The 22227-nt window shown below is 41.3% G+C and overlaps 1 protein-coding gene across 2 annotated transcripts; it reads right to left on the reverse strand.

Moving 5' to 3' along the window:
* Nucleotides 1–5273: 5273 nt before the first annotated feature.
* LOC135476636 (cytochrome P450 2U1-like) lies at nt 5274–20242 on the reverse strand. 2 transcript variants are annotated; one of them, XM_064756727.1, is made up of 7 exons: nt 19956–20242; nt 14595–14805; nt 11819–12031; nt 10916–11054; nt 9339–9604; nt 6710–6837; nt 5274–6059 (listed from the first exon to the last, which is right to left on the reverse strand). In XM_064756727.1, exons 1-7 carry the CDS (start codon nt 19985–19987, stop codon nt 5849–5851), a joined length of 1200 nt encoding a protein of 399 aa, XP_064612797.1. In that variant the 5' UTR covers nt 19988–20242; the 3' UTR covers nt 5274–5848. The 2 variants fall into 2 exon arrangements, with proteins under 2 accessions (XP_064612797.1, XP_064612796.1); XM_064756726.1 differs by lacking the exon at nt 19956–20242 and having other exon boundaries at nt 14595–15329.
* Nucleotides 20243–22227: the final 1985 nt, after the last annotated feature.

Below are 22227 nucleotides of genomic sequence, written 5' to 3' on the forward strand. Positions count from 1 at the left end.
GTATCGAAGAAGTCCATCCATGTTCCTTAGAACTGACAAGGAAATTTGCATAATTTTTTCCAAAAGTGCTTTAATTGTGAGAAATTTACAACTGATTATACAATTTGATGTAAATGTTATTTTTGATGCACAGTTTTTCCTCTTACCAAGGTACTTTTTACAGGCATGGAATGGCCTTTATAAATGATACTGTCTCGGAAATATTGACATGTACTCAATTAAAGGATAAAATTTACCATTGTCTCAGATTCTTTGTAGAAATACTCATCACAGAGGCTCACTCACCTGAAGCACAAACTTGAGTCTTAAGGAGACTTATACTTTGAAGGCATTATTGACTCGGAAAACAATATTTAGGACTTTGATGTTATGTTTTGTGCTATAGTAGTGGAAATTCAAATTATGAAGGATTAGTCTTTAGGTAGCTACACTTAGATATTAATTATTATCCCAAGTTTGAAAATTATGCATGTAAATAAAATTTCAAAGTTTGAAGTAATTTAAACCTGCCATAAAGACCTAAGATAGAGTCTTAGCAGTGCTCGGGAGTTTGGTTTATATGTCTTTTTCATGAAACAGTTGCCTAATATGCTTGAAGTAGCTATAATGCAAGTGGCAGTTTCATAGCTGTGTTGTTCGCATAACAACTACAAAGCATCGTTAAACTTTAAGTTACCTTTATAAAAGTTTAAACAAAATATATTAAACTAGTGAGAAAGTCTGAATTATAAAAAAGTTTTGAGTTAAAACTGGCATTAAAATCTAAAATACACCTTGGGTAAATAGACAATAATGAACCAGAGTCCAAACATCGTGGGGCAGGGTGTTAGCACAAAATTTTAAGTATTTGTAAAGTATGAAAAATAATGTCAACACCAGTCTGCCTTCATTTATACATGTGTATCTATCTGCACTATATTTGTGAATCGTATGCATATATTTGTAGTGTTAGCGTAAATATGGTGTATGCCAGGTATTTTTACCTGTAATTGGCCAGGTTCATTTATTCATCTGCGTCTCGTGAGTCAGTTGGGTTGAATTACAGAGGCCTTCTGTGCTCTTTATACATGTATATTCTGATCAATTTTAATAGAGCAAAAATTATGATTATTTTTTTTAATCTTATTTGTTGGTTTGTTTGTTTGTTTGTTTGATTTTCAACATAAATCTGGAGATCTTAACATGTACTTTATGATATAGGACCAATCATTCTTGGAGTCATTCCTGTGTTTCTGAAGCGAATATTTAATGATTATGTTAATTATTTTGTTTATGAAATCTGAATGATATTGATGTGTGTATGTTTATTATAGCAACAAAATGGGACCAGTTCAATCCAGTTTGCTGTATAAATCTAGTGTTATAATTTTTTTGTAATTATACCTTGTGGGCTGAATTTTTCCTGTAAAATGTAATACGAGATTTAGTATGCACAATGTTTATGATGATTTATGATGTTTATTTATGATACACTGAAGCTATTTTCTTTAATATATTGAAAAATCAGACTGCTATTTACTGTCGGCAACAATGCTGTGCTTATCTCCCTTTGTGCAATTTGGCTGTAGTACTCAACCCTACTGAGGGGGATATGGTTAGATATGTATATCCATGTATATATATATATATATATATATATATATATATATATATATATATATATATATATAGGCCTATACGCTGAATGACCTAAAATTTCACGGTTAACTAAGCTGCATATTTTACCTGATTCTGAGAGTTCTGTGGGTCTTATTAGAAAGATGTTTTAAGGTTTATTACGCAGGTAAGGTGATTCACTACAGGTGTTGGAAAAATGTAAGTTTCCGCACAAGTAATATTGTATGGTATTTATTTGTGGGGGGCAAAATTTTAGGCCATTTACGGTAGGTCAGTAGTAATTTTAGTTTGACTAAATAAATAGGATGGTAAAAAATGGGTGATTCTTTATTTTGCCCAACGTGTAAGGATTGCCATACACGAATGTCAGCCATTGTTTAAGGTCCTAGAATCGTTATGACAGCTTAACTAAAATAAAAATAGAACCCTTATGTTACTATTAATTTTGAAATTCTACATGTCAGAAATGCTCAAGATACTTTCCAGTATAGTTCAATAGTATTTCTGTTTCTAAGAGATTTGTTTCTTTTTTTGCGTACATGTTACGTGTTTCCCTTATAGATGTTCATTTGTAAGAAATGAATAAAGCTTGTACAAATCTGGAAGACAGCATTCTGAGCATTTTCTTTGATTATGTTCAAATAGGGTAAATCCATATCTATTCCCAGGTTATATGGGAATGTTCCCACGTGTTTTTGTTACTTTTTGATTCTTTAAGAGAAATGGAAACTATGGCTTAGTGCAATCCCTCATTCTCGCTGCTTTTTGGGCCTTGGCCACAATAAGCGGTTATTTATTTGATTGGTGTTTTACGCCGTACTCAAGAATATTTCACTTATACGACGGCGGCCAGCATTATGGTGGGAGGAAACCGGGCACAGCCCGGGGGAAACCTACGACTACAATAAGCGGTGGACTCTGCTCGTGTGGTTCTTTCCGCAGACTAAGGTTCGGTGAAGACCACTTGTCATCCACCAATATGGTATGCATATCTGGCATGTGGAAAAGTTCGTCAGTAACATTCCAAAGGTCGGTGGTTTATGCGTGGCACTCCAGTTTCCTGCGGTTTCCTGCACATATAAAAATGACTTATGATGTGAGTGAAAAACTCGTGGATAACAATCGCTTACATGCACAAATATTATACACACTTTCTGGACGCCTTATGACGTTAAACTCCACGCATTAATTCATTCATTCATACACACTTTCTGGCCGTCTTATGACGTTATACTCCACACATTCATTCATTTATTCATACACACTTTCTGGCCGTCTTATGACGTGAAACTCCGCGCATTCATTCGTACACACTTTCTCGCCGTCTTATGACGTGAAACTCCGCGCATTCATTCGTACACACTTTCTCGCCGTCTTATGGCGTGAAACTCCACGCATTCATTCGTACACACTTGCTCGCCGTCTTATGACGTTAAACTCCACGCATTCATTCGTACACACTTGCTCGCCGTCTTATGACGTTAAACTCCACGCATTCATTCATTCATTCATACACACTTTCTGGGAAGCCACCTGGAGTACCCAACAGATGTAAAGTACATTTGTGCCGGCAGAAATTATTGCCCTAAAATAGAATTACAACGTTTGGAAAGGTCAACTAATGCCCTTTGACTCCTTATTTTTTTTTCACCAGGAAATAATGACATTGTCGATTACTTGCTGACATTCTGAGAAATGCTGATGTCTGCGGTAAACCTTGTCAAGATACTTCGGGAAATGCTCATCTTTGTTGGCACACTATTGATAATGGTGAGGGGAAATGCCGAAACTTTGTCCACGCTCTTTTTAAGATGCGCTTATTAGCGACAAACTTTGTCAATATCCTTTGATCAATTGATGTTGCTCATCTCCCTGAACACAAAATTCAGTGAGTGAGTGCTTGGGGTTAAGGTCGCACTTAAAAATTTTCAGTTATATGACAATGAAGGAGTCCGTATAATGCATGTAATGTGCCTCCTTGCCGCAGGACGGATTTCCATCGCTCTTTTATCTAGTGCTGCTTCACTAAAACAACTTACCGAAGGCAATTAAGCTGCCCCACCCGATGCATTATACTGATACGGGTCAACCAGTCCTTGCACTATCCCCTTAATGCTGGAAACGCCAAGCAACGATTGTAGAACGTGTAATCGCAATATGCTATGAATGCCGACGGCTGAAGACAACTTCAAGACAAACCAACTAAGCTGCGCTAGCGCGCTAATCAACTGAGCCACGGAGCCCCCCCACCCCCACCTCCCAGCCCAGACTTAAGTCATAAATTACAAGTGCTTCCGTATTTATCGAAAAACTCAAAATTTAAGTCATAAATTACAAGTGCTTCCGTATTTATCGAAAAACTCAAGACTTAAATCATAAATTATAAGTGCTTGCGTATTTATCAAGAAACTCAAGACTTTAGTCATAAATTACAAGTGTTTGCATATTTACCACGAAACTCAAAACTTTAAATTACAAGTGATTCCGTATTTATTAAGAAACCCAAGATTTAAGTCATGAATTAATAGTGCTTAAAAAGGCTGAACCTGAAAAAAAATCCAATTGTGGTTAACACACTCTCTATGGTGAGGAATCAGAGAGTGAATTTTAAACTTCCTGGAGCAAAATATTGTATTGTATTGTAGCTGTTTTTGAATTTTGACTTAGGTCTTAAGTAGATTCTTTACTGCAAAACATTGTACCAGCCACAGTTTGACTTCTTTGCTGTTCTGAGTTTGGCTTTTAAGCACTTGCAATTTTTTTACTTAACTGCTAAGATGCTTGAACACCCACCCACCCAACCCCACCCCAACCCCCCTATCCAACCCCCCGATCCCAGCTTTGACTACAGGAGAGGAGGCATTCCAGGAAAATCAAACCAAGCTACCCTGCACAGAAAAGGTAACTGGTAATTGCAAAGAGGGCTGCAGGCGAGTTAATTCATGGTAAACGGTCAATAACTGCCCAGTGGTATGGCCAGAGCATGAGACAGGCACTCCACAAGACGAGGGTTCGAGTACCATCCCACCTTTCTCGGACGAACAGAGGTTTACCTTCCGGAATGGGAGAGCGAGGTTTTATAGGAAAACTCGTCGCATCAGGACACACATGCTACAGTCTTTAAAGCATACGTGAAACACTTGATTTTTTCTTCTTAATATGGAGGATAGAATGTGGCCCTACATATTCATGTACAACAAAGGCTCTCAGCTTTCTTATTTGGGGATAAATCACAGTTTTCCTTAGGCCAAAGGCGTTCAGTGCACAAATTTTTAGCCACTGGTGATGACGTAAACGGTGTCAAAACAACTTTGTTGGCGGGAAAGCTCTAATTACGCTAATCTGGTCCCGTGTTCCCAGTATGTTCATCGATGACGTCATTTCCGAATATTCCCGACCACTGGAGGAAAATATGCATAAACAGAGCGGTTATTAGGGAATAAGAACATAGGCTTCAAAAACGATTTTTTCCCCTCTTATTTTAGGCGTATCTTTTTTCCTCTTCCATTAAAACCATACTCTTCGATTTATTGTACCTTTTCACGTATCCTTTAAAAATACTCTGGTATGAACAGCTACCATCGGCACGAATACCTATGTATAAGGACTGGCATTTGGCCTCCACATGGGCTAACAGCAAAATCGAGTCAATGAGATTTTGTTTGTTTGAGAAAGCACATGTATATGTACTTAGTACCGTTCACATTAAAGTACACCAGTGGATCAAATACAAGACGTGTAGACATTTGATAGCATGAAACATTGAAAATACAAGCTTAAGTACGGTATACTGTATACTGTATACCAATAAAAAATGAAGAATTCCAAAATGAAAAAGATCAGAAATGAAAAGTTTCCACGGCTGGGGAGCATAGTGATCTCAAGAAAATAGTTAATAAAACCAACACCAAAAAAGTAATCATTTACTACGACCACTCTTACGGTACAGCCAGGAATGCGGGCCTACTGATGGCAATAAGTGCGTCAGCATACTACCATTACTCTGATTAACACTAGTTATAATAATAGTTGTACTCCGAACAATAATAATACTGATGGTGTAGAACTAGAGTTCCTTTACTGTCCTGATATACCGACTGTCAGCTCAAGGGCATCAAAAAACCATTTTACACATTTCTTTATCCCCAAAATAACGGTGGACAAAGTTAGTTCCTACATTTGGTTTAATTTATTGCCTTATTTATGGGCTATTAAATTTATCCCTGGTTGTCTAGACACGTGGCTCTATCCGCACGTAATAGTCATCGGGCCACATTACGGCGGAGAATCGGAACGTTCTGGGGTCACATGGCGGCAGAGGTCTCTCGGGATCTCGAGAGAAGTTGAATCTCTGAAGTAAGGTGACAATGAAAACAAACATCCGAGATCTTGCGAACGTTTCTCCGACACAGAACCTACGGCCAATTCCAAACGGGATTAAGCTGAAACACAACAAAAGAGAATTATGATTTAAGAAATACGGGAATAGTAATAAAATACTTACACTGTAAATAAATACAATTTTATTCAGAGGTGGCCCTGTAACTACAGCTGGTCGTACAACCACAGCTGGTCGTTTAAACACATCTGCTCACGTAACCATAATTTGCCTTGTAACAAAATCTGGCCTTGTAATAACAGCTGGCCTAATAACCAGTGTTGGCCGTGTAATTACAGTTGATCTTGTAATCATAGCTTCTCGTACAACCATAGCTGGCCCTGTAATTGCAGATGGCCTAATAAGCAGTGCTGGCCGCGTAACCAAAACTGATCTTGTAACCAATGTTGACCTTGTAACAATAGCTGATTTTGTGATCACAGCTGGCCGCTTATCACAACTGGTCTTGTAACCACAGTTGGTAGTGTAACCACAACTCGTCGCGGTACGTGCAGATGTAAAATCGTCATTAACACCTTGCAGAAACTCTTTCAAAATTTAATCATTAAAAAGTCTCAAAAAAATAGTCAACAGTCATTATATAACTGGGTACAGAGTTAAATTGGGAAAAAATAAAGTTCATCGACGTAAACAGCCAAAACGATAAAGTTTTTACCGGCAAGAAAAAATTCTTGGAATACATCTATCACTTACTTTTTCCTGTTTGGGTGGTCAGTAGGCAGAAGCTTCATGTTTTCGTCCAGAAACCGCTCAGGTTTGTATTCCCAGGGATCCGGCCAGACCTTCTCGTCGTGATGACAGCCCCACAAGTTTGGCAACACCTAGTAAATGATCACAGTGAGACTATTTTTTTAAGTCTTCTTCTCTTCGAGGAACGCAAGATCTAACAAAGCGTTGTATGGAAAATACAATTGTTTTATAAATTTTCTTCTCTTCGAAGGGAAAACATATCGAAAATAGTTTTACAAGTTTACTTATCTTCGGTAAAAACGGTCACACCTAACAATCGATCAAAGCGGAAGTAGTGTTACAAGTTTTTATCTCGTCGAAGAAAGGGCAATACCCAACAGACCCTCATATCAAAAGTAGTTTTACTGTTGTTCTTTTCTTCGAAAAAAAGGCAACACTTCACCAACCGTCAGAACAAAAGTAATTTTTCAAATGTTCTTCTGTTCTAAAATAATAGCAACACTTAACCAACCGTCTTAGCAAAAGCAGTTTTACAAATTTTCTTCTCTTCGAAAGAAAAAGGAAACACTTAACCAACGGTCATAGCAAAGGGAGTTTGACAATTGTTCTTCTGTTCAAAAATAATGTCAACAATTAACCAATCATCACAGTCATCTTCGAAGAATCCACAAACGAACTTACTTAATGTTTCCCCGGTTCTTCGCAAGAAACACAGGAAAACGTACTAGCTACTATTGGCACATTTCGCACAACATTTCGACATATTTATTGGACTGGGCTTTAACGCCGTATGAATTCAAGACACAATTTTTTACTTCAACGGCCGAGGTAATTTTCCTGGAGGGAGTGGACATAGGGCAATACCCAGAATAAACCTCCCACCTCTGAAAAGTATACATATACATCATTTCCATGTCTAACACAGGGCCAGCTTTGTGTACGGCGTATTGGGGGCAGGCAAGTCAGCTCTAACATAGTTGTTGTTATACCACATAAGCGGCACAGTTCTTGTTATACCACATAAGCGGCGCAGTTCTTGTTATACTACATAAGCCTCGCAGTTCTTGTTATACCACATAAGCAGCACAATAGTGTGGACATTGGTCGGCATTGGAGTCTGGGACCGAACCAACACATCATGTGCCTGGGACCGAACCAACACATCACGAGTCTGGGACTGAGCCAAGATATCATGAGTCTGGGACTGAACCACAACACCATGAGTCTGGGACTGAACCAACATATTACCTGCCTTAGCCACCTCGGAAATCCCCTTCCCGAGGAAACAACACATCATGTGCCTTAGCCATCTCGGAAATCCCGTTCCCGAGAAACCAACACATCATGTGCATGTGCCTAAGCCTCCTCGGAAATCCCTTCCGAGAAACCAACATATCATGTGCCTTAGCCACCTCGGAATCCCCTTCCCGAGGAACCAACACACCATGTGTCTTAGCCACCTCGGAAATCCCCTTCCCGAGAAACCAACACATCTTGTGTCAGTCAACTCGGAAATCCCCTTCCCGAGAAACCAACACGTCATGTGTCTTATCCACCTCGGAATCCCCTTCCCGAGGAAACAACACACCATGTGCCTAAGCCTCCTCGGAATTCCCCTTCCCGAGGAAACAACACATCATGTGTCAGTCACCTCGGAAATCCCCTCCCTGAGAAACCAACACATCATGTGTCTTAGCAACCTCGGAATTCCCCTTCCCGAGGAACCAACACATCATGTGTCTTATCCACCTCGGAAATCCCCTTCCCGAGGAAACAACACATCATGTGCCTAAGCCTCCTCGGAAATCCCTTCCCGAGGAAACAACACATCATGTGTCTTAGCCACCTCGGAAGTCCCCTTTCCGAGAAACCAACATATCATGTGCCTAAGCCTCCTCGGAAATCCCCTTTCCGAGGAAACAACACATCATGTGTCTCAGCCACCTTGGAAATCCCCTTCCCGAGAAACCAACACATCATGTGCCTAAGCCTCCTCGGAAATCCCCTTCCCGAGAAACCAACACATCATGTGTCTCAGCCACCTCGGAAATCCCCTTCCCGAGAAACCAACATATCATGTGCCTTGGTCATCTCGGAAATCCCCTTCCCGAGGAAACAACACATCATTTGCCTAAGCCTCCTCGGAAATCCCTTCCCGAGAAACCAACACATCATGTGCCTTAGCCACCTCGGAAATCTCCATTCCAAGAAACCAACACATCATGTGCCTTAGCCATCTCGGAAATCCCCTTTCCGAGAAACCAACATATCATGTGCCTTAGCCACCTCGGAATCCCCTTTCCGACGAACCATAACATCATGTGTCAGCCATCTCGGAAATCCCCTTCCCGAGAAACCAACACATCATGTGCCTTACCCATCTTGGAAATCCTCTTCCCGACAAAACAACACATCGTGTGTCTCAGCCACCTCGGAAATCCCCTTCCCGCGGAACCAACACGTCACGTGCCTAACCCTCCTCGGAAATCCCCTTCCAGACGAAACAAACGTTACAAAATGTCTTAGAAATTAAAAATAATTGCAAAAAAAAATAGAATACCCCAACTGCGGGGAACCTACACCGATCAGTATCTTGTGCAAAAAAGTAAAGCATATGGCATTATAAACTCACCGGTGTTCTCTTTGGAATGGAGTACCCTTTGAATGTGACGTCTTCAGTGGTCACGTGCGGAACCGCAAGCGGCACGTGAGAAGTGTACCTCAGCAATTCAAAGATGGTGGCCACAGTGTAAGGCATGTTTGCTCGGTCATCAATCTTCACCAGTCGGCCTGGACCAATTACTTCGTCGATCTCCTCTTGGATGCGTTTGGCAACTTCCGGTTTGTAAACCATGATGAGAAAAAATTCGTACAGTGCTCCCCTCGTAGTTGATGAACCTACATAATGAAACGTGTTGATCACAAATGTTATACTTTTTATACAATATTTATAATTTCATAGAACTGAAAGTGCTATTATGCATTTACTTTTGCTAAAACAAATTCATGTTGAGTGTATCACGGTATGCGTTACTGATGTAGAGTAACTCCAAATGCTGTGATTTGTTTATTTTTCTTTTCTTTTTCTTTTACTTACTTTTTATTTATTTGATTGGTATTTACCGCCGTACATAAGTATTTCACTTATGCGACGGCGGCCAGCACTATGGTGGGAGAAAACTTGGAGTTCAAGTCTAGCCCCTGCTGGCTTCCTCTCCGGTCGCACGTGGGAAGGTCAGCCAGCAACCTGCGGACGGTCGTGGGTTTCCCCCGGGGTTCTGCCCGGTTTTCTCCCACCATAATGCTGACCGCAGTCGTATAAGTGAAATATTCTTGAGGACGGCGTAAAACACCAATTAAATAAATAAATGAATAAATTTTTTTATTTATTTGATTGGTGCTTAACGACGTACCCAAGAATATTTCACTAAATGACCTCGGCCAGCATTATGGTGGGAGAAAACCGGTAGACTAAATGCTGTGATTTGTTTATTTATTTATTTATTTGATTGGTGTTTAATGAGGAGTCAACAACAATATACGACGGCGGCCAGCATTAAGGTGGAAAGAAAAAAACTTAAATAAATACATGCGTATTTACTATTATTCATTAGGGTAGACTTAATATAGAAAAAAGTCCACCGTTGTAATGATGAACTCTTTGAATTTGGATTAACGTGCCAGATTGGTTTTTCTCGGCCAGACAGACCACGTGACTCGAAAATTCCCGTTTACAGCAATGCACTTATATTACAAATCTCGCGTGATAATGCGTGAAAAACAGAGAGTTCTTCCTTTTCCATTAAAAGGTTTACCCAAAATATCCTAGAAGTTTATCCAAAATTGCTTTGTGAGGATTTCCGAAAAACTGTTCTTCTGATTAAAATATAGCAGCAAATTGCACTGCTCATTAATATGAGAACAATTCTTCCACTCTCACTTTTTATGAGACCTTGATAACAATATCGTAAGTAGATGACGGCCATCAAAGTTCCTTTAACATAGTTCCTTGAATACAACTTGTTTCGACCAATATGGCGCAGGTACATATTATTGTTCGCCATCAACCTGCAAAAAGTCGGTGATTTACGCCCAGAACTCCGGCGTGCCGTGCCTATAAAACTGACGGCCGTCGTACAAGTGAAATATGGCCTAAAACAAGAACCAATTATAGTACCAGAAGATACGTAAAAAGTTGTGCTCTGTTACCCGCATCGACCATTTCTAGGACAATGGCCTTGACATCTTCGTCGCTCAGCCACGACTCCCCATTTTGAGCACGCTCCTCCTCCTGTTGGCGCAGCAAGTAGTCAATCATCCCACGGGTCACCTCGGGGTCATAGGTCGCCTTACAGTACACAAGATTGTGAATAAACATTGGCGTATTCTGTTACAAATATGAGCATCAATAGCGCATTCGATCATAAATTTGAGAAAAAAACTCAAACATGAGGTACAGCATATGTCGGCTGAAAGACTATTAAACACGTTTAAGGAAAGTAGGTCCAAACACTTTTGTAAAAATCTTTTTGAACCTAGTGTCAATACCATTTGAATCAGGCGTCACATCAGGTTTTTGCCATTTAACACACATACAGACTGCTAGAATTCATCATTCAAAATGTATACAAGCTGCATAGCGAACTATAACTGTATTTGCCCAGTCGGCCATGAGTGCATAGAGAAATGTAACTGTATCTGACCAGTCGACCATGAGAACATAGAGAACTATGACTGTATTTGCCCAGTCGACCATGAGAGCATAGAGAAATGTAACTGTATCTGACCAGTCGACCGTGAGAACATAGAGAACTATGACTGTATTTGCCCAGTCGACCATGAGAACATAGAGAACTATAACTGTATTTGCCCAGTTGACCATGGGAACATAGAGAACTATAACTGTGTTTGCCCAATTGACCATGAAGCGAACTGTTTCAAGCCAAAAATATGGACGTAAGGTCACTGATACCCTGTGGAAATCAACAGGCCATGGTAGAGTCGGAAATTTGGAAACTATTTCAGGGTATATAAATTGTATATTGTCCAGCGATAAGTACAAAATAAATAAAGAAATAACCAAGATTCAGCGGTTTAAAACATTTAGCCTACCTTAGTTTCTTCATAGACGTCTTTCAGGAACTGCTCGGCGGCTTGACAGGTTTTCATGGTGTATTTTCCGGGTCCTATGGGTATGTACCGGAGAAAAGGAAATTTTGATAGTAGAAGGTTGTTGACAGGGGAGAAGGAGAGATTCCCTGCGTCTACGAACACACGGATATTTGCCAAGACTTTTGAATCGTAGTCGTACCGTTTACCTACGAGCTGAAAAAAATAGAATAAGAATGCCTAGGAACGCACGAATAGTGGTCAGGAATTTTTAATTGTTGTCAAATCATTTACCTTTTGGCTGGAAAGGAATAAAAATGTATGTCAACGCATGAATATAATTGACACGACCTAATTATGAATATTCTCACCTTTGACCTTTTGGCTGAGAAGAAATCGACGTGAAACAATAAAAATTCAATAATAATGTATATTCGCCAAGACCTATGACCAAAATCCGAGGCCGTAACTTACAGCAGAAATCAAACCGGAGTAACCAAAAATGGGCATTGGATGAGAAGAAAAACCGGTTCTTTGGATGTATGGCTTTTTAAAAAACATCATATTTCAGAATGTGTTTTCACCAGATTTATTTTACGCTATTGCGATTTGAGGACCATCTTTTAATAACTTTTGTTTATATTTATTAGTCTGTTTTGTGTTTTGTTAACTTTATCCGTGTTAATTTCGCGATCGATGAAACAGCAGCTACAGCCCAAGAGTAACACAGCTTTGGGCCTTCGTTGAAGCAGAGTGGAAATCGTCATGGTGCGTATGATGAGAGTGCTGGCGTCAACACAAAGTACTTCTCTCGAGCGCCACGTTTTTGGTGAATGTGTATGTATGCTTGGAGTTTTACGTAAAACTTTTGTTGACCTCACAATTTTATGACCGGCCCGGATAGCACAGTTGGTAGAGCGTCCGCTTCGGGACCGGTAGATCCAGGATCAATCCTTGATCGAGTCACACCTAAGACTTTAAAAGAGGAAGTTGTAACTTCCTCGCTTGGCGTTCAGCATGAAGGGGATAGTGCAACGACTGGTTGACCCGTATCAGTATAATGGCTCGGGCGGGGCGCCTTACTTGCCTTCGGTAAGTCGTCTCAGTGAAGCAGCACTAAATAAAAGAGCAGTGGAAATCCGTCCTGCAACAAGGAGGCACATTACACGTACATGCACCCTAATGATTCCTTCGTCGTCATATGACTGAAAAATTGTTGAGTACGACGTTAAACCCCAAGCACTCACTCACTCACTCACAATTTTATGACGACCACGAGTCATTCTAGGTGTACATATACTGTGTCTTCTTGGGGCGGGGCGAAAGTGTTGCCGCAACTAAAGTATCCAGCCGAATACTACAGAGATGACACCCCACTCAGTCATATTATACTGACAACGGACCAACCAGCCCTGTTTCAGAGCTGTGCGCCAAGCAAGTCAGCAATAAGGACACCCCACTCAGTCACATTATACTGACAACGGGCCAACCAGCCTTGTTTCAGAGCTGTGCGCCAAGCAAGTCAGCAATGAGTACTCAAAAATTGTATCTGTTAATTTTAACCGAAAGTGTGTTGTCTGAGCGATGCAAGAATGTATTCTGTTATTTTAACACAATATTCTGTGATATTCAACATAACATTCTGTTAGTCTTATAGAACCTTCCTGCTAAATTAATAGAATATGTGTGTTATATTTAACAGCATAATCTGGTGCAATAATAGAATACATTCTAGAATCACTCAAACAACAGAATTTCTGTTAAAATTAACTCATTTTTTTAGTGTACCAATTTTGTTTTGTATGACCCAACTCGGGTTTGATCCCGGGTTTCTCCCCACTTGTTTTTTTGACCTATAATTCTGTCATGATGTTGTGAGGCGTGTACAATTTACCTGTTTTTTACCCGTGCCCTGCAATCACCAATGACGTCTAATAAATTGTAGTTAACTTCACTTCGTCTTTCTCTGCCTAATTCTGCCATGATGTTATGGGGTGTGTACAATTTACACATTTACATGAACAGTTAGAATGAAACGCTAAATTAACCCTCGCGCACACGGTAGTTTACATCGTCTAACAAAGTGTGTTTAACATCACCGCTTTTGCCTTGTCTAATTCTGATAAGGACATCGTTCTGGGTGGGAGTGGGGGGGGGGGGAGGCATCTAAGTTACTACTTTCTAATTCTTAACAGTTAGAACAAAACCGTAACTAAGGTAAACTGCTTACATCACACTCTGGTCGCTGCCCTGGTTTTACTCTCCAAGCTGGAATCTCGAATGTTGCTAAATTATTTCCTTATGTGAGTATACCCGAGTGAGCTGCCAGGCTTCTGCAGGACGTCTGGATATGTTTGCACATTCCAATCCAACTCCCCCTGTTGAGACAGCTTTTGTCAGGTAACTGACGGGGTGGGGTGGTTTTTGACCTTTTGTATCCACCAATAAATCTAACCCCCACATAAATATAAGTGAGGTACATGCAGACCAAATTTACGCGTTCAAACAGATATTTCTACATAGGTCAACAACCATAATTGATCTTACCTAATCGCAATACCAATTTTCAAAACAACAATGCAACCTCCGGATGGTCGTGGGTTTCCTCCGGGCTCTTCTCAGCTTCCTATTGCCATAATGCTGGCCGACGTCGTATGAGTGAAACATTCGTGAGTTTGGTATAAAGATCCAATCAAATAAATAAATAATAAATGAAACAAGGTTCAAGGCATAAGCATCAACCAAATAAATTGAATATAGTTATAAGAGGCTTGCTCACCAGCATGGCGAGAATGTTGGAGAGTGAGGGATAAATCACGTGGTCCAGATTCACTAACCCCTTATGACTCTCTAACCACTGTACCACATGGGACAATTCATCATGAATCACACTCTCCATCTCATGAACCCCCTCCCCGTACATGTTCAGGATCTTGTGGATCAGCTTCCTCTTTTTGGACCAGACCGGAGTCGGTTCAGCGAACATGGTACTGTGATCATAGTTAGAACTGATAGAGAGCGCCTGCTGCCTGCCGGAGAAAATTAACCCTGTGGCTTGAGAAGCGAATGCCTCCCTCATCGCTTCGGCAGAGTTCAGGCCGATGTTTCGATCCCCAAGCATGTTGATAGACACGACATCCCCGAACTTACGCGACAACTCCGACAGTAAAACGTGCGTGTCTCTGAAGAGGAGCCACGGGCTTCCGATGACTGGAAGACCCCAGGGTCCTGGTGGAAAGTTCGGAGGCGTCTTCGAGGATCTGATCTTGCCCCAAAGATACAAACAAGAGATAAAGAGAACGCCTAAGAGCAGCCAAGACATGAGCTCCATGGTTGTATCCTCAGTCGCCTTCCTTCTTCACTGGAGAGACGAAGTGATCTATATATTGCGTTTCAAAGCCAACACCGAATTCACTATGTACTACCTCTCTCTCCCTAGCCCTGAATATTCAGTCCTGCTACATGTATACGCGTATCTTAATGTATGTCACTGCCCAGTTATTACGCATAATATCAACCCTCAGATTCGCTATAGACATCAAGCTGTGACCTAGATATAGCTGTACTGAGAGAGACGAAAAAGCTGTTGTAGTTTCCGCCAATTTAGTATATAATTTTTTTCCTCTTGACCATGCCTGACCATGCGCAGATCTGTTCGCCGGTATAGTGACATTTTACAATTGCAATGTCGTGTTATCAAATAGAACAAACACTACAGAACGACGATATTCTACATACAAATATGGCGGTGCTCCCAACTTTAATGTCATAAGAAGAAATTTGTAGATATCAGACATCAGGAGATATTTAAGACGTTGTTTCCACAACAGGGCTCGGTTTCACGAAGCACTCTTAACTTTATGTTCACTTAACTACCACGGCAACCAGTACGTTAGGCAGTACGTCGTCTTAGCAGTTGCTAACTAGTAACGCGAAGAGAACTTCGTGAAACGGGGCCGTGATCTGGTTAAAACAAGGCGTGAACTCAGCAGATGTTTGATAAGATTCATCGAACGGATGATATGGATAAACACTAAGTTATACTGTTATGCGACGATTACGACCATGTGATGTCTGGTTGCAGGCGGGGGACATAGGTATTGTAAGCTTTATTTGAAGAAGGTGATATCTGTACAGAACATTTTCTCTTTATTTGTTCTGTTTATTTAATTCATGTTTTGTAAATTACTGAAGAATATTTCACTTATACGACGGCGGCCATGCAGCATTATGGTGGAAGGAAACTGGACACAACCCCGAGGAGGGCTACCACCACCTCATCTGGTTGCTGGCAGGTCTTATCACGTACGACCGGAAAGGAAGCAAGCATGAGCTGGACTTGAACTGACAGCGATCGAATTTGTGAGAGCATACTAACCACTAGGCTACTCTTAAAAGAGGTCTACTCAAATCGAGGGATTTACCTCGAATGGGAAGGTAGTTTTGAAAGCTACTGGAAATTCGCTTCAAATGGTGGAAATTTAGGTGGCTGAACATGTGAGCGTAGAGTATAAGTGCATGAGTTGCATTCTAGAAAGTTATCAGTGGAAAATATGACACTTTTGTCATTTGGAAGTAGGATTAAGTGAATAGAATTTGATTGGTGTTTTACGCCGTACTCAAGAATATTTCACTTATACGATGGCGTCCATCATTGTGGTGGGAGGAAACCGGGCACAGCCCGGGGGAAACCCACTGCCATCCGCAGGTTGCTAGTTACCATTCCACGTACGGCTGGAGTGAGTGCGTGCTTGGGGTTTAACGTCGTACTTAACAATTTTTCAGTCATATGACGGCGAAGGAATCCTTAGAGTGCATTTAATGTACCTCCTTGTTGAGGACGGATTTCCACCGCTCTTTTAACTAGTGCTGCTTCACGGAGATGCATTACCGAAGGCAAGTAAGCTGCATCGCCCGAGCCATTATACTGATACGGGTCAACCAGTCGTTGCACTATCCCCTTCATGCTGAACGCCAAACAAGGAAGTTACAACTTCCTCTTTTAAAGTCTCAGGTGTGACTCGACCCGGAGCTGACCCTGGATCTACTGCTCCCACAGCGGACGCTGTCCCAACTGTGCTATCGGGGCCAGTCGGCCGGAGAGCAAGGCAGCATGAACTGGACTTGAACTCAGCGACCGTCTGAGCGTCTCAGATACATTTTTAGATATAGACACTTTATATACTAGCATGGTACACGCTTCTCATACTGCTTTCACTCATTCGCCTAGAACATTCCTTTCAATGAGTATTTCCAACTTCATTTGAGTTCTTAGTTCTTTAGTACCAATGGTTGTGTTAAACGTCGTTTTGCGAATTGACCTTTCGATCACTGACCTTGAAGATCTAAAATACTTTCATATATCTTTTCAGATTTTTTAACCTGTGTTGAAAGGCATCCAAATATTTGAATACTGTGGTTGGCTTTATGAGCCATACTGTCGTATTATAGGAAATCTGACATCACCTTTTTCCCTGATGTTGACCAGAAGGAAGGAATTTTTGGGAAGTTGAGTGTTGAATAACCTTTCTGTGACGTCAGAGTTCCTAAAATCTGATTATATGGTCCACCTTAGAAAAATCCTTCACAAAAATCTCTAAAAAATTAGTGAAAGTATATGCATGCATAAGTTGTCTATTTAGTGATGCTTACTATTTCCTTTAACATCAATGAGCAACGTACTGATTTTTGCAAACCATTATTTGTCTGCCATTTGACCCACTACCAGTAATTAAAGGACTGCATCACACACCGCTTATGAATTGGCCAGAGAGTAGCCACTCTTTATTTTCTTCTGGCGACAGCTCATCCTGGCTTCCTCTCCGATCGTATATGGGAAGGCCTGCTAACAACCTGCGGATGGTCGTGGGTTTCCCCTCAGGCTCCTCCGATTTTTAATGCTGGCCACAGTCGTATAACTGAAATCCTCTTAAGTACGACGTAAAACACCAATACAAAAAATAATAAATTTTTTTTCTGGCGACCGCTATCCGTGTATATCCTGCTATAATAGTCCAAATGCCTGACCAGATTGACACGGTATGTTGTCAGGACAGGGGTGGTAACAAGGGTCGAGAGACTAGACTACTTCTATACGAACTAGACCGGCCTCGATGGCTCAGCTGGTAGAGCGTCCGCTTCGGGAGCGGTAGATTCAGGGTCAATCCTGGGTCGGGTCATATCTACTTACGACCCTTAAAGGGGACGACGCAACGACTTGTTGTCCTGTGTCAGTATGATGGCTCGGGTGGGCAGCTTACATTTGTCTTAGGGAAGTCGTCTCTGTGAAGCAGCACGAGATAAAAGGGCGGTGAAAATCCGTTCTGCAACAAGGAGGCATCATTACACGTAATTGCACTCTAAGAACTCGTCGTCATATGACTGGAAAATTGGTAAGTACGACGTTAACCTCACTCAATCACTCTATACTTAAGAAATAATGTTCGCGTCAGGGTAGTCTAACGGTAGTTTTACATCAAATCGATGGGGAAGAGCTTATATTTTAGGTCGAAGGCGGTGGTGGTGTCTAAACTTCATCCACATTCAGCGCGTTTAGATCTTAACGATTACAGGTGTTCGTACAGGCTGCCTTGGCTAACGACCTTGCATGTTTGTACAGGATACATAATTACTCTGTACAATTGTCTGTATTTACTCAGGTAGGCATAAAGGGGGTCATATGACTCAAGACATTACAGGCTAGTTGTAAATCCTGCTTCCTGCAGCTCCTGCGTTCGGGCAAGCGCGAAGCACTATATGCCACTTATTACCACATGTAGCCCCGCACTGGATAAATAGTTTTGACGGGGCAGCCCCCGCTCTGACCTTAAGCTATATTTCGCCCACAGCTCTAGTCTGGGACGGCTTAACCTAGACATTTTGAATAGCATGGCAGCTGCGACATATATTAAGACCTGAGTTAAACGGAATATCCAGGGTCTAGTCAGCCAGCAAGAGCAGCTACACTCGTACGCGTTTGTTTTAAAACAGAAAATCTAGACCTCCTCGCGCCTGGGGCTTCCGTAGCTCAGTTGGTTAGCGCGCTAGCGCAGCGTAATCACTCAGGAGCCTCTCACCAATGTGGTCGCTGTGAGTTAAAGTGCTGGCTTCCTCTCCGGCCAGTAAGTCGGAAGGTTTTCCCGCAACCTGCAGATGGTCGTGGGTTTCCCCCGGGCTCTACCCGGTTTCCTCCCACCACCACGCTAGCCGCCATCGTATAAGTGAAATTTTCTTGAGTACGGCGTAAAACATCAATCAAAAAAATAAATCTCCTCGTAACTTCAGCAAAGAAGGGAGGCGGCTGAAGATACAAGCATGGAGCTGATGTCACGGGTGCTTTTAGGCCTTCTCTTCCTCTCATTGGGACAAGATCAGGTCCTCGGAGACGCCTCCGAACTTTCCACCAAGACCTTGGGGTCTTCCCCTTATCGGAAGCCCGTGGCTTCTCTTCAGAGACACGCACGTCCCGCTGGCAGAGTTGTCGCGTAAGTTCGGGGATGGCGTGTCTGTCAATATGCTTGGGGATTGAACCATCGGCCTGAACTCTGCCAAAGTGATCAGGAAGGCATTCGCTTCCAAGGCCACAGGGTTAATGCTCACTCGTAGAATTCTCCGTGTATCAGATACGCCATTATCTTTGCTTTCACAAAAACCCACATGCTCTTTATTCTCCCTCATACCAGTATGACCGTGGGAAACGAGAAGTAAGCCAAATGTATGACTTCGCAAAATAAAGAGTTCTTCACCTTGGCATCAAGATATTTGTTATCACCATGCTTGGTTTTGCGTGGTGGAAATTGAAATTTTGACGCAATTGTCTTAAGACAGCATTGATAAGGTGGTCACAATTTTAATTTGCAGGGTTCAAAATTAAGCTCTAAAACCATATTTCAAAGATTGACCGACGTCAGAACTGGCTCTGTGGAATCGACCCAAGGACTGCTTAATTGTCTAGCTCTTATTCCTAGTCTGGTGTTTAATATACTGGAATACCTTATTTTCTTCAGCTAAAACGTCTTCTAAGGTCTTGACCAATATTCGTGTGTTCGTATACATTTTCCTTCCACCTTCTTTCACCTAAAAGGTCATCGTTACGACTACAACTCTTGTTCTTATTCTTGTGTTTAATATATACATTCACCTTCCTGCTTTCACGTAAAAGGCCATGGCCATACAAAGGTCTTGGCCACTATTCACAGATTCTGGTAACAAGTCGTCCTTCACAGTCAACAACCTTCTGCTGCCCAAGTTTCCTTTCCTGCAGTATGTCTCCACAAAACCCAGAATACATGAATCACAAATGCCAAGCTGTTAATCAGTTTATGAAAGACTTCTTTGAAGAATCAAAAGTAAATCTAGTGGCACACTTGAATATACAATGTATATATCCATCGATAATGTATCCCATAGGAAGTTTAAAAAGTTTTTTTTTTTTGGGACCATATTTGAAGTCAATATTTTGATTTTGAAGTCAACTTGTCACCAAAAGAGTCACGTCCTGGGCCCGGTTGTTCAAAACTGGTTCAAAAAACTTAATACCAGATATAACTTTAAGCCAAATCTTCAAGTTTGAACAGTCTGAACAAAATTGTGCACCAGTATAGTAAATGATGTACTTTGACTTTGGCTGATGAGTTTGGCTAAAATTTTACATAAAATATGACTGAATTCCAGTATTAGCTAATACACATTAAAACAACTGAGCCCTTTAGCATCAAGAAAGCTGACAGTGCAAGTCTACAAACCAGCCTGAACTCAATTTTTGCTCCACTTTTATCAGATACGCCATTGCCTTTGCTTTCACAAAAGCCCATATGCTGTTTATTCTCCAACATACCAGTATGATCGTGGGAAACGCCAAGTAAGCCAAATGTATGTAAATGGCTCAAAAATCAGCTCTAAAATCATATTTCAATTTTGACCGACGTCAGAACGGGCTCTGTGGAAACCAAGCAGTGCTCCATTGTTTTGTCGTGTTCAATTTATTATGCTGCGTTTTTCAGAAGCCCTTTGGGTAAGATCATGTTGCAATCTCTGTAATTAGGCGAAGTACCTAAATCAGGACACAAATCGTTAAAGACCATTGTTTCTTTTATGAATTTTATAAACATGCTTGGTTTCTTTTTAACTACTGTATATTAAGAGTTAGAACAAGAAAACACGCTGGTACTGTAATGTTGAACTTGTACTTACAAAGTTGTGTACTGTCAGGGGACCTATAATCACCATCATCTGTTGGTTGCTATCAGATCTTCCCAGGTACGACCGGAGAGGAAGCTGCATGAGCTGGACATGGAGATGAACTTTCCCAGGTATAACGAAAAGCGTTACGAGCCACTTTAGTGGATGAAAAGTGTTCTTCAGTGATCATGAGACTACCTTACCTGTACGCCGCATGTTGTCACCAAGGCTAAACGTACAAATGGAGAGAGCATATCTACAATACCCTTGCCCAAGGCTGGATTTGAACCCGCACCTTGTTGTGGTTAGGAGTCGTTCACAGTACCACGTAGTCACGTCTTGTTCGCCTGGCTTATTACAGACAGTGCTGTATCCACTCTGTAGCCAGTGGTCAGGTGTTGGCATATTGTCTCGTTTTAACAAAAGAGCAAGATACGTAGGCCTCATATCAACAAACAGTTTTAAATTCTAGAAAAAAACCCCTTGGCTTGTGTTTGAGCCAATTTCTTATCGTTGTAAACGTACTTCATGAGTTTGTAGTAAAAATTTTCATGAAATGGCTGCGGTGAAACTTTGAAAATGGAAGAGAGAATTCCGGTGGAATAAAAACTGTCATTGTTTTCACATAAATATATTGTAAGTATGAGTGTAATTGGCAGTCATCACACCTGATTATTAAATGCGTACGACAGGTGTTTTTGACCTATATGTACTTATGGAGGACATTGTGAAAAACCTCTTTTTAACCTTAGATCTTCCTTCGCAATGTCTTCTTTAACCGCCCGGGGACCGTCTGTTGTCTCACTGCAAACAAACTGACGCTTTACCTGCAATGATTTTGACGTTAAACTCCGCTAGCTTGACTGTGTCTTTACATCTAGATATTTCTCAGGTACATATACTTGGTGAGGTGCGTTGAGGTGCAATGTTTCCTCCCCCAACCCTCACTCCACAACCCCAGGCACTTTTCGGTTTCCTGCGCCAGCAAACCGATCAACGCCAAATACTTTTGTTTCTTTAATTGTTGATTGATGTAAGTAACTCAGGATTTTTTTTTATTTGAAGCCAGTCATTTTTATGGGTGGAAGGAAACCCGTGTGCTTGAGATAAACCACCAACCTTTGGCAAGTTACTGACAAACTTTCTGTATCACGTCGGATATAATCGCTATCTACCTCCCGGCTGGACGGAATTTTCCTTTGTCCTAGTGGTAGAATCTTGGACTTAAGACA

This window comes from Liolophura sinensis, chromosome 10 (genome assembly GCF_032854445.1).
Source record: "Liolophura sinensis isolate JHLJ2023 chromosome 10, CUHK_Ljap_v2, whole genome shotgun sequence".
Taxonomy (NCBI): Eukaryota; Metazoa; Mollusca; class Polyplacophora; order Chitonida; family Chitonidae; genus Liolophura; species Liolophura sinensis.

Coding starts and splice junctions, on each gene's coding strand:
- LOC135476636 (XM_064756726.1), bottom strand. CDS start 15,146: ATGGAGCTCATGTCTTGGCTGCTCTTAGGCGTTCTCTTTATCTCTTGT. Junction 12,032..14,594: donor CCAACATTCTCGCCATGCTG/GTGAGCAAGCCT, acceptor TATTTTTTTCAG/CTCGTAGGTAAACGGTACGA. Junction 11,055..11,818: donor ACGTCTATGAAGAAACTAAG/GTAGGCTAAATG, acceptor GTGTACTGTAAG/GCGACCTATGACCCCGAGGT.